Raw genomic sequence first — 17,048 nt, 5'->3', positions numbered from 1 at the left:
TGTATGTAGTGGCTAATTAATATGCCTAATGACTGGCAGTGATTGGCACCGCACGACCAGGGGGTGGAGCATTCGGAGGGGAAAACAATGCAGTTTCATGGGCAGGCCAGGGGAGGGTCAGTGGGCAAGGGCAGGGGTGGATTAAAGGACCAGTTCAGTCAATTTCAACATGCAGTTGTAATGCTCACACTACTCTGGACTTGTCAGTCCCTGAGATTTTTTTTGTTGCCTTCTTCAGCCTTTTCCGAGATCCTGGTCATTGTAATGGGGGCAGCGCTTTGTTTACATTTCAAAAAAACATTTTTATTTATTCCCAAAAACATCCAAAAGGTTATACAACATCAGCAGACAACTAGCAAACAGCGGTACCTTTTGGGAAAATATTTGGAGTAGGCCTATGTTAATTTTTTTTAAAAATGTAAACCAACGCTGCCCCCATTAGAATAGTTCATATCTCGGAAAGGGCTGAGCCGAAAAATGTGGCATCACCGGGTACTGACAAGTTAAGGGTAGCGTGAGCAATACAACAGCATATTCAAATTGACTGAACTGGTCCTTTAAGGATTTGAGTGAATATATACTGATTACATAATTACATCATCCTCAGACTACATTCCTACCATCATCAATTTTAGTTGTGTGCACACATTATAGGTATCTTTCAACTATGACACTTAACAAGCTGGAAAGAGGATCTGTTGTAGATAAGAAAGATAAACCAACAATTGCTTTCAAAGCTTTTTGCAGCTCATTTCATTTTATTTTATTTTGTACATTAGAATATTTATTTGCCATATACACTGCAGTACACATCATTGCTGTTGTATTTGGATGTTTTAGCACTTAAAATGAGTCCTACTTCATTGTAATATGGTATATAATGTGTGTTTGTACAGGAAGCATTTCCTCAGCTTGTGTAACAATATGGGTGGATGCTTTCTTAGTGCACAGCTGACTGCACAGTAGTTAAGTTTATTTAAAGTAAGCAGTTACCACATGTGCTAAACCAGGCAACACCAACATGGGCGCCATGTAGCCCTCCAGGAGCTTCTGTGGTGCCCACCAAGGATGTTAAAAAATAGTGACTACAACGACAATATTTTAGTCACAGTTCACGTTTTTCTTGTTTTAAATATGAGATTATTTATTTATAAACTATGAAGAATATTTATTTATAGCAACCTATAAGCTAATTATCATTCAATCATAGTGTGATTAGAGAACGATGTCAAGGCATTGGTACAGGATTTTGAACAAACAAGAAGCCCTCAAGTAGCCCTCAGGCAGCCCTCGGTAGCCCTCAGACCCAGACAGGTTGGGGACCCCTGTGCTAAATCATATTCGGTCCATGGTAATACATACCCTAATAGCAACAGAGTTTGGAGATTTTAGTCCCATTATATAAACAATGTACACACAACACAGCTCCAAGTCAGCATGAACAAAAAACCTTTCAACAGACATATATAATTTATTTATATTATTGTTTTATGTTGTTGTTGTCTAATCCTGTTGAACATTGACCAGTTCATTGATCATTTTCAGATAAAAATAAAGAGAATGGTGGGCGTTATATCACAGTAGAACTCCACAGCACAGTAGAGTAGAGTAGAGTCAGAGAGGCTTACAGCTGTTGAGAGAATCAGACAGCGTGTTCCAGAAGCATCCAGCCCAGCGCCCCTGTTCCGCTCCGCTCCGCTATACCTCTCGACTCGAGACCTCCGATAAGGGTCACGACTGCACCCACCGCCACGCTTTATTTTTAGCTTGGCCCTATCAATACACTGTCAGCCTGGCATGCGCCCAATTATGTCTGCTGACAACGGTGGGCCACGCAGGCAGATAAAGCCAGCCGGCCACAGGTAGGCGGACTGGGGGAGGATAGCGGGATAGCGGGACGTGGGGCTCAGCTCGCTAGCTAGCTAGATAACCAGGGGCAGGGGCAGGGGCAGGAGCAGCCACGATATTGTGTGTGTGTGTGTGTGTGTGTGTGTGTGTGTGTGTGTGTGTGTGTGTGTGTGTGTGTGTGTGTGTGTGTGTGTGTGTGTGTGTGTGTGTGTGTGTGTGTGTGCGTGTGTGTGTGGGCGTGTGTGTGTGTGTGTGTGGGCGTGTGTGTGTGTGTGAGGGGGGGGTGCGATCGTGCGCGTGTGTGTGTGTGTATGTTATGTGCATACTGTATGTACAGTAGGCTACATATGTGGGTGCACATGTGTATTTTGTTCATGTATGCATATGTGTACAATATGTGTTGGGATTGAAGCTACTGTAAATGAATGATGCCCACACTACATTACACAGTGAAGCTGGCAGAACAGAATAGTCAAACTCTCCCCTTGTCCCCTTGTCCACCCAACTCAACCCCACCCCACCCATGGTCATGGTCACTAATAAGCAGCACAGCAGGGCATTGTTTTCTTCTACTTGGCATGTGCCCCTCAGCTCTATTTCTGGGAAGTGGTGAGCGCCTGTGTTTGCATAGACCCCCCCCCCCCCCCCCCATCCCATCCCAATGTTGACCCGTCTCCCTCATATCATGCCTCTTCCCTCCTCCTCTCTAACCCCTCTTCCCCCGGGGCTATTGAAGCTGTATTTACAAAGAGCCCCCCCCACACACACACATACACACACATCTTATCCCATCCCACCTTGTTCCACCAGATCCCTCACCCCCCTCACTCCTCCTCTTGCCTGGGCACCTCTCCGTGCATCCATGAATGCTGTGACCCAGGACTGGGGACTCGATACTGGGCCAGTCCAGTTCAGTTTTGTCCCTCCCCATGGACGTAAAATTGAGAGCTAGTGTAGCAAAGAAAAAGAAAAACACGCCCATCTGTCTCAAAAAGATTGGGTGCCTTGCTTATGTTATAGGATGTATAAACGGGGGATGTGTTACTGTACCATGATGTTGTTACCATGGATATCACTTGTTGTTTGTGTGTGCAGCGGGCGCTTTGGCCAGGTGCACAAGTGTGCAGAGCTGTCATCGGGACTCACCCTCGCAGCCAAGATCATCAAAGTCAGGGGGATGAAGGAGAGGGTGAGTAGCAACCAGTACAAGGATACACCACATGCCACGACACAACAATAGCAAGACAGGGCATGACACGATACAGCAATAGCAGAGATGTCTTCAGTAAAAGTAAAAGTTAAAAAAGTTATTTGAAAAGGGAAAAAAAACGTTTTCTTAACCAAGGCACTCCAAAAAGTATAGTTATTTACTATAGTTATTTGCTATATAGTTTATCACTGTATTATGACATGTCCACTAAGGAATCTAAAATTGCCCAGGCGTAGCAGCAGTTGGGCCTAACCCTTTTCTTTTCAAATAACTTTGGGCAACCAAGGACCTTGAACCAAAGAGCACCCACAAGAACAAGATTTTTTTTTCAATCTTTCTAAAGGGACTTAGCACGCATCAGACTTCCAAAAAAAAGAAACACAGTTTCCTTCCACACAGGTAACTTATCTGAGCAATAGTCAGTAGACTTGTGCGATGTCTTACCGTCAGCTGACTGTGCTGGTTGGATCAAATTTGTGGTGGGTTCTTGTTGGGTTTTTAGTGTTTTCCAGTAACAACAAAGCATCTAGCTCATTAGGTACAATGGAAATACTGGTGTAACAGCTATGCAATATCATGTTGCACTGTACTTACACCATGAATTTATTTTTACTTTTACTTTTGACACTTTGCACAATAGCCCAAGTGCAGCAGTTATGGCATGACGCGCAGCATATCGCCGCACAGCACTGCACAACACAACACCACACAACATAGAAGAGCAGGGGTGGGGAACCCTTCTCATTTGAGGGGCCACTTCAAATTCCTCCAAGGGCCGTAAAAGTCCTCCAAGGGCCGTATTATGAACACAAACCAGGATTTCCCCCCTGCACTTTAGGCCTATATTGAAGGCATCCACCTTTAAAACAGACCCCACCTTCTCTGGGTCCCCTGAATATAACTTAATTGTATTGAAAATGTAAATTTCCTTTACAAAATATTTCTTATTTCATGTGAAGCTGCATAACATTAGAATTATATCTGGGGCCGGGTAAAACGGCCTCAAGGGTTAGGGTCAGAGACATAAGCTGCATCCCATTACTACCACTTCCACTCGTTTTGAGCCCTAACACTCCCTGACACTTGCCTTTCCTGTTGAAAATTACAAACGGTCCATTCGTATTTGCTGCGTAAATATAATAATTGAATGAAATAGTAGGCCCATTGGAGGAAGATCTTTTATGAGATGATGTGTATTCAGTAGCTCTACGTCACCACCTGAAGTCTGTCCCAATCTGTAGGGAAAAATGCGACTTCTCTTTATTCTCGAGGGAATGACTCGCTTTTTAATTTCACTCCAAACGAGGGGAAGTTCAAGCGGAAGTGGAAGTGGTAGTAATGGGACGCAGCCATAGGTTCCCCACCCCTGAAGTAGAGCCTTTAGCGCGGTGAGTAGACAGAACAGAGTCCATGTGTGTCCTTGCTAGCTCCTCTATGCTGGGCTTTACCATGCATACCGGTCTCATACAACCTCTCTCTCTCTCTCTCTCTCTCTCTCTCTCTCTCTCTCTCTCTCTCTCTCTCTCTCTCTCTCTCTCTCTCTCTCTCACACACACACACACACAAACACACACACACACACACACCGACACACCGACACACACACACACACACACACACACACACACACACACACACACACACACACACACACACACACACACACAAATACATATATACAAACAAGTACACATGCACTTAGGCACACGCGCATGCATGCACACACGCACACACACCCATTCACACACACACACACACACACACACACACACACACACACACACACACACACACACACACACACACACACACACACACACACACACACACACACACACACACACACACACACAAATACACATATACAAACAAGTACACATGCACTTAAGCACGTGCGCATGCATGCACTCACGCACACACGCACACTCGCACACACACACACACACACACACACACACACACACACACACACACACACACACACAAATACACATATACAAACAAGTACACATGCACTTAAGCACGTGCGCATGCATGCACTCACGCACACTCGCACACACACACACACACACACACACACACACACACACACACACACACACACACACACACACACACACACACACACACACACACACACACACACACACACACACACACACACACACACACACACAGTGAGTCCTGTGGCCCTGGCATCAGCCATGTAACAGCAGCAATCCTCCCTCCTCTCACTCAGCTCCTGTTAATATGATTTATGAGTACTGCTCCCCAACAACCACCACCAGCGAGGGCTGTGAACTTAGTGGCATCCATGTACTCAGGGCCGGACTAAGACACAGGCTAGATGGGGCTGCAGCCTAGGGCCCCCCACCTGCCATGGGGCCCCTGATTGGCCAAAAGTTAAAAATGGCAGAATTGTGACAAGATGCAATGCTGGCCTAACCCCAGGGCAGAATCTTGACACGATGTTTAGTTTATTTTTATTTAGTCTAGTTTTAGTTTAGTTTGAGTGTGTGTGTGTGTGTGTGTGTGTGTGTGTGTGTGTGTGTGTGTGTGTGTGTGTGTGTGTGTGTGTGTGTGTGTGTGTGTGTGTGTGTGTGTGTGTGTGTGTGTGTGTGTGTGTGTGTGTGTGTGTGTGTGCGTGCGTTTGTGTGTGTGCTGTGTGTGTACTCTAAAACATAAAAAAACTAACCCCTCTTTGCAACTGCACTTGTTGTTCTGTATATTTCCTGTGCACTTTGTATTTGCTTGTGATGTTGGCTTGATTATGTCCTCTTTTGAAAGTCTCTTTGGTTATAAAGCGTCTGCCAAATGCAATGTAATAATAATGTAATGTAATAATGTTGAAAAACATTAACATTAACACATTAACAACTATTTTGAGTACAATTGGTAGACATGTTATCCTGAATTCCTAACTCATAATTATGACAATGTTTTGGTAAATCGTTCGCAAAATTTGCATTCTGGGGGACCCCACAGCAACATGTAACCTAGGGGCCCCAGACCATCTTAATCCGGGCCTGCATGTACTACACATAAAAACACAGACTCCAACACACATACACTGACACACACACATACCCCAGCACACGATACACAACATACAACACAGACTCCAACACACATACACTGACACACACACACATATACCCCACTACACGATACACAACAGACTCCAACACACATACACTGACACACACATACCCCACTACACGATACACAGATGTGTTTATGAATCTGGGCTATTTTCACCTATTTTGAAGAACAGACACATCTGGGCACATGAATGGAAACACACACACACACACACACACACACACACACACACACACACACACACACACACACACACACACACACACACACACACACACACACACATACACCCACAGACACCCTAACTCCCCCCCCCACACATGCACACACACTCACACACACAGCACCACAGCACAGCAATATGAGATCATAATAATTGTTAATGTGCGTACATAGTCGACTTTTGGGCATGGCATGGCAGCCCTTCTCACAACCCATCCTCAAGACTTCGGAGGCCGTCATCACCTTCGTGTAGCGCCGCATCCTTGGCCTTCAACAACTGGCTCTAATTACATTTACTAATGACAAGGCCTCTCATAAGCACATTGCGGACGAGTTTAACCAGACTTTCCGACCCTGAACCGGAGACACTGAGGCCTGACATGAGGCATGGACACGGCTGGACTGGTCATCTGGCATAGCGGGCATTTCCCAGTGGGCCCGACCTGCACCTTTGTGGGCCCCTATTTTCAGAAATGTAAAAAAAATAGTAAAAAAAGTAAAAAAAATCCCCGGGACTTATTTCTCCCCCAGTCCAGCCCTGGGCATGGACCATAAAACCACACGAAGGCCAACCAACAAACGCTGCCCAGCTGAGATGCGTCCAAACCCCCTCTGGCCCCCAGACACTGGTCCCAGACAGGGCTGCCGACAGAGGGGGACAAATGGGTATGTTGTCCTGGGCCCAGGGAGATAGGAGGCCCAGAATTGGGTCCCCATTACATTGTATGTATTGGGTAGGGGGCCCTTTCAGATGACTTTGTCCCGGGCCCAGCAAAAGCTGTCAGCGGCCCTGATACCAGATACGCTCAGATGGACATAAGAGTGCAACCTCAGATCATGTACACTGACAAGCTCGCTCGCTCGCTTGCTCGCACGCACGCACGCACGCACGCACGCACGCACGCACGCACGCACGCACGCACGCACGCACGCACTCCTCATCTTGGTTACATATGTACCGGTACAAACCATAGCACACTTTGATCTTCCCAACCAAAATACATGGTGCTCATGTTGCAGTCAGTGTCCAGGGTTACATTAAAAATAGCCATCGAAAAGCTAGAATGGTGAGTGAAAGGAAATATAAAAAGGTTTCATGTGCTGTTGACACACATCTCCTTGTAGCGTAATTACTTAGCCATTGCTCTGTTACACAGCAGGACCTCTTACACGCAGGCTGAAATACGGTACGGTACTGTATAACCAGAGATTCTTTAAGTATATAGAGATATGCCAATGTAATAGGTTGCTATGGGCACCTAACATGACCAGGTTCCGGTCTGCCTAAAGGGGCGTGTCATATTACTCCTAGCATTGAATAGAACAGTCCTTAGGTCTGCCTAGGTCTGCCTAAAGGGGGATTCCCCCCCCCTCCCCCTTGCAATAATAGAACCCGGAAACAATGGGCCAATGGAACCTCTCTCTCTCTACTCTCTCTGGTATAACGGCTGATGCTAGGCCTGGCAGGACAGTCACTGGACTGGATGAAATACAACGAAATGTGTGTTGTCATTGTATGTGGCTGTTGGAAAACAGTGTTTGATTAGTCTAGAATGATATAGTACAGAAACGGGTTGTATGTGTGTGAGGTGCCAGTTTGAGTCAAAAATGCCCCGTTGGTTTTATCGTGTCAGTCCAGCCCTGTAGGCAACCATATTTTAATTCTCATCATATTGTACTTGTTTGGTCCAGCTTACAAATGTTTCAAAATGGTCCAACCCAAACCTCTACTAGTTCCTAAGACTTGCTGTTCTTATCAAGCTGTTTCAATTATCTTGTAGATGTACACATGCTTTAGGTTTTTTTTTAAAAATAGACCCTTACCTTTTTACAATTATCCATTCTCTTTCTGTATTTGACGGATTTTTATATCTCATAGGCCTACATATTTTAGTATTTGACTGCTTTGAATGTGTCTATTTCTATGGACTCCATCTATTTCTGCTATTTGACTGATTTGTGTGTATGTTTATATATTGTATTCAGGATGAGGTGAAGAACGAGATCGGTGTCATGAATCAGCTGAATCACGTGAATCTTATCCAGCTCTACGACGCCTTTGAGTCGAGAACAAACCTCACGCTCATCATGGAATAGTAAGGTCTTTTTAGAATGCCTTCTATTGTCATTATTCACATGTCCAATTTACACTATGCACATTCACAACGAGATTGAAAGCACATTCATCCTTCACATGGGACAGTAAGACCTTTTTTTGTTGTTATTTTACTTTATCTTTGAAGATGGCCATGATACAAGATGAGACAGGGGTTCCCAAACTTTACCATGGCAAGGCCCCCCATATACCAGTAGATTCCAGCCAAGGCCGTCCATATACCAGTAGATTCCAGACAAGGCCCCCCATATACCAGTAGATTCCAGCCAAGGCCCCCCATATACCAGTAGATTCCAGCCATGGCCCCCCATATACCAGTAGATTCCAGACAAGGCCCCGCATATACCAGTAGATTCCAGCCAAGGCCCCCCATATACCAGTAGATTCCAGCCAAGGCCCCGCATATACCAGTAGATTCCAGCCATGGCCCCCATATACCAGTAGATTCCAGCCAAGGCCCCCCATATACCAGTAGATTCCAGCCATGGCCCCCCATATACCAGTAGATTCCAGCCATGGCCCCCCATATGTCGCTATATTCCAGCCAAGGCCCCCCATATACCAGTAGATTCCAGACAAGGCCCCGCATATACCAGTAGACTCCAGCCAAGGCCCCGCATATACCAGTAGACTCCAGCCAAGGCCCCCCATATACCAGTAGATTCCAGCCAAGGCCCCCCATATACCAGTAGACTCCAGCCAAGGCCCCGCATATACCAGTAGACTCCAGCCAAGGCCCCCCATATACCAGTAGATTCCAGCCAAGGCCCCCCATATACCAGTAGATTCCAGCCAAGGCCCCCCATATACCAGTAGACTCCAGCCAAGGCCCCCCATATACCAGTAGATTCCAGCCAAGGCCCCCCATATACCAGTAGATTCCAGCCAAGGCCCCCCATATACCAGTAGATTCCAGCCAAGGCCCCCCATATATCGCTATATTCCAGCCAAGGCCCCCCATATATCGCTATATTCCAGCCATGGCCCCCCATATACCAGTAGATTCCAGCCAAGGCCCCCCATATATCGCTATATTCCAGCCATGGCCCCCCATATATCGCTATATTCCAGCCAAGGCCCCCCATATGTCGCTATATTCCAGCCAAGGCCCCCCATATACCAGTAGATTCCAGCCAAGGCCCCCCATATATCGCTATATTCCAGCCATGGCCCCCCATATGTCGCTAAATTCCAGCCATGGCCCCCCATATACCAGTAGATTCCAGCCATGGCCCCCCATATACCAGTAGATTCCAGCCAAGGCCCCCCATATACCAGTAGATTCCAGCCAAGGCCCCCCATATACCAGTAGACTCCAGCCATGGCCCCCCATATACCAGTAGATTCCAGCCATGGCCCCCCATATACCAGTAGATTCCAGACAAGGCCCCGCATATACCAGTAGATTCCAGCCAAGGCCCCCCATATACCAGTAGACTCCAGCCAAGGCCCCCCATATACCAGTAGACTCCAGCCAAGGCCCCCCATATACCAGTAGATTCCAGCCATGGCCCCCCATATGTCGCTATATTCCAGCCATGGCCCCCCTACATGGGTCGTGCCACAATATTTTTTCTGTATACCCTCTTTCACAACCATAGTGTAGGGCCTGTGAGGCAGTGTGACACTAAAATATTATCCATAGGAATAGGAATAGGCCTATTGTTCATCTTATTATTGTTTTATTGTTTTATTGTTAATTTGTTGCTGTGCTATACTTTTCCTGCCATTCTGCTGCAGCCCCCCTAGCACCTCCTCGTGACCCCCCCAGGGTCCCCGGCCCCACTTTGAAATGTTCTAATTGTCATATACTCATAAACATAATTTACGAGTCGAGTCCACAAAAGAAAAAATCATGAATAGACCATTAGTAGCTGTAAAAACAATAGTGCCGTGTGATGCACCCGAAAAAGGACTGTATTGAAAAGGGGCTGGATCAGGTATACAACAAACGCCACAGGCTGTCCGGCCAGAACAGTATGAAGATGTCCAATGAATTCAGACACACACAGATGTAGAAGTGAAACCGTGAAACCGTGGTTTTACTATAAAAGTAAAAAGAATACAAACAAGACATAAGAACATGTATACATCAATGTGAATACAAGCAAAATACATATACAGATTTTATACAATATACTATACAATATGTACAATGGGGGAAATGAGCAGCTATCTTACCAAGGGGGAGGGGGAACATGACACAGCTACCTACAGTAGCTGTGTGGACTGGGGCATGGATATGGGCCTGCCTACAGCAGACACACAGAGCATGCATTACTATAAACAGACATCAGTGTAAGCGCTACTCCACCACAGTAGCACATTGCAGAACCAATGCACTCTCTGGTAGAACGGCGACATGGAGAAATGAGTAACATACTATGCAGCTACTAGACAATGCAAACTGTACAGTAAACAAACAATACAATTAGACAGACATAACATAGTCACAACATAATACAGACACTCACTCTGAAAGACGCACGGAATGCACATGAGTACATGAATGGACGCTGGGATCCTGAAACGTCCAAGATGATGAGAATGAAAGTTGGATCCCAAGTGAACTGAGCATGGAGTCCCCGTGTGATGAGTGGTCTGAGTAGTGACCTCTGTCCTGGCCCTATATGCTTCCAGCTGCACAACCACCTCTGGAGCCGGAAGGTCCGCTTGCTGGGCCAATCACTGCCTAGCCACACACTTGGTGCATGATGGAAAAGTACCGGGTCTGTAGGTCAGTGAAAGGGTCTGTAGGTCAGTAGCAGGGGGAGCAGTAGAAGGTGGGGAGGGGAGAGGGGGTGCAGCATCTCTCTCACAAACAACAGGGGATGGGCTGAGTGTTGACAAGTGAGAAGAGGCCTGACTGTTGAGGGCTCAGGGGACTCAGGGCTCACAATTCTTAACAGTAGCCAAAAGGGTTTTCTGCCTTAAGCAGTTAATTATTTCCCAAGCCATATTTTTCCATAGCCTTACTCATGCACTAGGCTTAAGTGGATTATGTGGGCCTTGGTAGTGACAAAGGTTCCCGAAAATGGACGTTGGGTTTACCATCATCACAGTGTGAACTTCATTTCTGAGTTGGTTTAATCAAAACAATCTTTTCCTGACGTGATTCACCAGTCTTGTTACCAACACGCCTCGTTAAAACCTTCCTTTCTCAAGAAACAGAAACGTGTCAAAATCCTTGAGCCATTCAAAGATAGCACCTCTTCAACGGATTTGTTTTTCTTCTCGAAATTCCATAGCACATCTAAGGACTCATGCTCAGCTGAGTTTATCGTTAAATATCAGTGGTAAAAAAAAACAAATTACTTATTGTAACAGCAACAAAAATGGAACCATAACATCTCCAGCTAGTGTTTATTCAGTTAATGGATGTCGAAATACTACTACGTAATGCCATTGTCAATGTGTACTGTAGCATTTTCCTCTATTGCATTGTAACAATTTTTTTACAGACCTTCTGGCAATGCTCTATGGCCCCCAGGGCTCCCCTTTGACCCCACTTTGAGAACGATAACCCCGCTCTAGAACAGGGGTTCCCAAACTTTACCATGACAAGGCCCCCCAAATACCAGTAGAACCCAGCCAAGGCCCCCCTCATATACTATTCCTTCTGTGCACCCCCTTTCACAATCATATGTAGTCTACTGTATGTCTCTGTGCCAGTGCCCCATAAAACTAGCCCTGTGCAGTCGCCTTCGACTGCTTGAAGTATATCCCCAAAACACGATGCTTCCAGTCCCCCATCATTCCTACCACTCCCGTCCACCTTTTCATAAACAAAGATGATAAATACAAAATATAAAAAAATATATTTAATATCTATACATAGATCAATGACGTGCATAGGCTTAAAACCAAGCGACTATTGTGAAAATGAGGCAAAAACTGGGGCAAATGGTAACACTGTTTTAATGGTTCACTATTACAGTGGATATACTGTACCACATTAGGTACAGTGTAATAACCAGTGTAACAATATTTAATACCATGTTATACCAGTGCAACACCATGTACCAATTTTGTACTTACATCATGTATTTGTGTGTAAGTGGTATTACATGGTATTGCATATTGTTACACTGGTATTACACTAGTATTACATGGTATTAAATATTGTTACACTGGTTATTACACTGTACCTAATATGGTAGATTTACTGAAATGGTGAACCATTAAAATAAGGTGTTACCGGGCAAATCAATCCATCCACTCAGAAGTTATGGGCCAAATAAAAATTCCGCCATTTTGAAAGTGTTGACCTCCATACTCGAATCAGTTCATGAACCTACCCTAGAGCATTAACACACCAAATCTGGGACAAATCCATCCACCCGGTCAAAAGTTATCGCATTAACACGAAAGACCTTACGTGCCTGCGGATGCGGCAGCGGTGGCGGACGCGGTGGCGGACGCGGTGGCGGACGCGGTGGCGGACGCGGTGGCGGACGCGGACGCGGCGGCGCACGCAAAACCATTACATCCCCGACGCTCCGCGTTTCGGGGGTATAATAATGATAATAGTGGTAATGTTGAGAGATGCAATAGATTGTTTTAATGCAGCTCTGACCTAATGGGAATATTATTTAGCTTATTTTAGTTTTTTAGTTTTGGTGTATTCAATTTATTTAAGTATTTGTTTATCCTGCCCACCTGCCGCAGCCCCCCTAGCGCCCCCCCCCCCCCCCCCCCCCCCCTAGCGCCCCCCCGTGACCCCCAAGGGGTCTCCGGGCCCCCACCTTGAAAACCACTGCTCTAGAACACTGCTCGCCCCCCTCCCAAACCAACTCATATCTCATATCTCACATCTTGGTCAAGGGATCGATTCCAAGATCTTCTCTTATATCATTATTCCAAAGACCATTCTTCACCCTGTTACCAGAATACCAGAGGCAGTTATGACCGGCATTGCTCAAGGGCAGGGATCATAGTCACTTATGCATTTAACAGTCCTGCAAAATATGTCAGAGTGTAGTCAGACTAGATAGAATGTCCAGACATTTTGAAAAGGGGGGTTGTATGATCAGCAAATGTTTCCATTGAAATGTGATCAAAGTTTGTATTACACCAGTTTGTATTACACCATTTGGGATTTGCTTTTAAATGCTCCAATTGGTTAAAGGCAGCAGGGCCGCTGACAGCTTTTGCTGGGCCCGGGACAAAGTAATCTGAAAGGGCCCCCTACCCAATACATACAATGTACATGGGATCCAAGTCTGGGCCCCCAATCTCCCTGGGCCCGAGGCAACAAACCCCTTTGGAAAGGTATTTGTGGTCATGTATTACCTTAGAATGCCTTGGTGTTATGTCTCTTATTTATCTAGCAATCTGTGTCTTTCTCCCTTCCCACATATCTCTTTTCATGTGTGGGTGTCTGTACGCATGTACCTGTATGTGTGTGTGTGTGTGTGTGTGTGCGTGCGTGCGTGCGTGCGTGCGTCCGTGCGTCCGTGCGTGCGTGCGTGCGTGTGGGTGTGTGTGTGGGTGTGTGCGTGTGTCACCAGTGTGGAAGGAGGCGAACTTTTCAATCGCATTGTGGACGACAACTGCCAGTTAACAGAGCTGGATGCCATCATCTTCACCAGACAGATCTGTGAAGGAGTGCAATATCTCCACCAGCAATATATTCTACACTTAGACCTGAAGGTGAAGTGCAAAGCATTAAAGGGGTATAGGCCTACCACTATTTTGGGGCTTAATAATGCAGTTAAAATCGTTGGCCGGGGTTTATAAAGGTGGTAAAGTGTCTTATTTTTCATGTTAAGCGTTGTCTTGCTTTAAGACAAGTTAAAAGAGGGAGTATATAGCTAAGCTAGTGAAAGTCAATGGATCACTGTAGCATGTAGCATCCGGATCCATTGACTTTCACTAGCGTAGCGACATGCTCCCTCTTTTAACTTGTCTTCAAGCAAGACAACGGCTACATAAAAAATAAGACACTTAACGACCTTTATAAACCCTGGCCAACGATTTTAACGGTATTAAGCCCCAAAATAGTGGCATACCCCTTTAAGGCCATACGCTTAATGTAACCTGATACATTCTTTGTTCGATGCAATTGGTATTGTATTAACAAAGTGTCTGACACGAGTTTGTGCAATTTTTTTGTTACAGCCGGAAAATATTCTTTGTGTGACAAACACTGGAAACCAGATCAAGATCATTGACTTTGGCCTGGCGAGGAAGTAAGTGTGTTGATGCCCCATGAAGTTTTGCTTTCCTAACCTCTTTATGTTGGCTATATAGTCAACCGACTGTCATGGGTGCCACTAAGGGGGGAAAAGGTGTTACAGATTCTAAGGGCCCAAGCATTGACAGCATTGACAGGGGCCCTAATAGTCAGGGTCATTTTTCCAAAAAGTTGACACCTGAAGGCAAATCATGTTAATTTTCGGCATACAACTGATTTAGGGGTATTCAAGGGTGCTGAATCCAAATCTGCCGTATGCCGGACGCAAAAATGTACCGAAAGGCCTCAAAACGGGCAAAATCCAATATGGCCGCCGCCACCGTGTTAAAATCCTGCAATCACTTTTCTTTTGGACTAAATAAGGTATGAATTTGAAAATAGCACTTATTTTTATGTTTTCAGACATGGGGAAAGCCATTATGTCATCAGATTTAAGCTCAGATTGGAAGAAAATGCTTATGTCATTGGCTGGCAGCCATTTTAAAAGCAGAGGGCCTCATATTGTCAGCGATTTTTAACATTTTTACTAATCTTTCAAGATTCACAGAAAAAATGCTCTTTGTCTCTGTGAACACAAATACTACAGAAAACTGCACTGAACTGTCTACTTTCACCTGAAAAAAGAAGTTTGTGTCTACCTTTTTCCATTCTTTAGTTATGGGCAGTAGAACATAGGATGACGCCACAATTTTTTTGACCCCAAAATACTGCACTTCTCTCTGCCCATATTTTTGCTTTAAGGACATATTGTCTTTGATAGTGTTCATGTTTGATGTGCAACATTTTCAGGGGGTTTGAACGTTGCTTGATGCCAATATGATGTATAAATAAATGTATATTCCCATAGTACATCAAAATGAAGGAATCCAATATGGCCGCCGTCACCAGTCTACAGTGTATGTTTCTTTGATTGCACAAGGTAAACTCTTAAGTAGGCTACATTATGTAGCATTAGGTTTTCATACAGGGAGAATTAATTTCCATACTCAGATTTAAGATAGATATCAAAGGAAATTATTTCAGTGTAGTCTGAATTCATTATTGCAACAGGAACATAGGGTGACATAAAAAAAACAATATTTTTTGACCCCAAAATACTGCACTTGTCTCAACCCACATTTGTGCTTTAAGGACAAAGTGTCTTTGATAGTGTTCATGTTTGATATGCAGCATTTTCAGGGGTTTTGAAGGGTGCTTAATTCAAATATTCAAATATGCTGTGTATTAGGCTGAAAACCTCTTTAATAGGCCTACCTCAAAATGAATTAATCGAATATGGACGCCATCACCAGACAAGGTGGACTCTTAATTACATTGTAGCTATAGGTTGTCATACATGGAGAATTCATCTCCATACTCAGATTAAAGATTAGAATCAAAGGACATTATTTCATAGGTTGAATTCATGTTTACAAGTGACAGTTGACTTTCATGTCAATAAGCTGTTCTTTTGAATGAAAATGTTTTCTCTACTTCCACTTTTATTTTAATGCTTATTATAACATGATGCAATATGTTCACCTCAATCCACCTCTTCCATTATGAGGCAAATGTACACACATAAGTCTGAATGTGCCTAAATATAATATGCACATCTACATTTTGTGCATTAGGAATTCATTGTTTGCCGATTTTATTGCGGTGCTTACATTATATCTTTGAATGGTGGAAAGGTGAAACGTGTTTATGTTATTGTGAGGAATTTACTTGATATATGTTAACTCATTCCCAACCATTAGGCCTATCAACCTCCTCCTCTCCAGTGATTTGGCAGGACACACAATATCATGCACTGCATGGCACTTTGGCTGCAAATGCAACAAAAGCAAAGTATGGCGTTTTGCAATGATCAGTCCTATCTAATTCAGATGTCACATGGTTACATAAAATGCCCCACATTATCAAATCTATTGAGTCAGGCCCACACACCCCTTCCTATCCTCCTGCCAGTCATCGAAGTGGGATGGGTGGTATTGAACAGGGCTTTAGTCCCACTGGTCCTGTATCTGCCACTTATACATGGGTTATCATTGTTTATCAACACAATGTTATGAAGAGGGGCAAGACACTGGCAGCCAACCACGTGAGCTATTTTTTTTGACAGACAGCGGTTTCCAACAATCAGAGGCTGAGTTGTGCGTGGCTAGGTTCGCAGTCAGGTTATAAACAAAATTTAGAACCCATGTATTCTCAAGGCACACAAAGACATCACAACTTGTGCTTGCCTCATCCAACACTGCATCTGCAAGAAGTGGCATGGAGTACATGGAGTCAAGCAGTTGCTGCAATTCAGCAACTCAAGGAGGGGTGATTAGGAATAGGTTAACTTAGTATACCAAGTAAACAATTTTGGT

At 44.7% G+C, this 17,048-nt stretch overlaps 1 protein-coding gene across 1 annotated transcript in view; it reads left to right on the top strand.

Annotated features, from left to right (window-relative positions):
* The window catches only part of mylk3 (myosin light chain kinase 3), a 45,102-nt gene that overhangs the window by 10,916 nt on the left and 17,138 nt on the right, over positions 1 to 17,048 (top strand). Inside the window, exons 6-9 of the mRNA XM_063188017.1 lie at positions 2,944 to 3,037; positions 8,369 to 8,478; positions 14,009 to 14,150; positions 14,619 to 14,689. Of these exons, the coding sequence (XP_063044087.1) occupies positions 2,944 to 3,037; positions 8,369 to 8,478; positions 14,009 to 14,150; positions 14,619 to 14,689 (417 nt within the window). The remainder of the gene's footprint in view (positions 1 to 2,943; positions 3,038 to 8,368; positions 8,479 to 14,008; positions 14,151 to 14,618; positions 14,690 to 17,048) is intronic.

Source organism: Engraulis encrasicolus, chromosome 22 (assembly GCF_034702125.1).
Source record: "Engraulis encrasicolus isolate BLACKSEA-1 chromosome 22, IST_EnEncr_1.0, whole genome shotgun sequence".
NCBI classification, from domain to species: Eukaryota; Metazoa; Chordata; class Actinopteri; order Clupeiformes; family Engraulidae; genus Engraulis; species Engraulis encrasicolus.
Note: the sequence above shows the minus strand (reverse complement) of the source record. Positions and strands in the feature narration are given on the sequence as shown.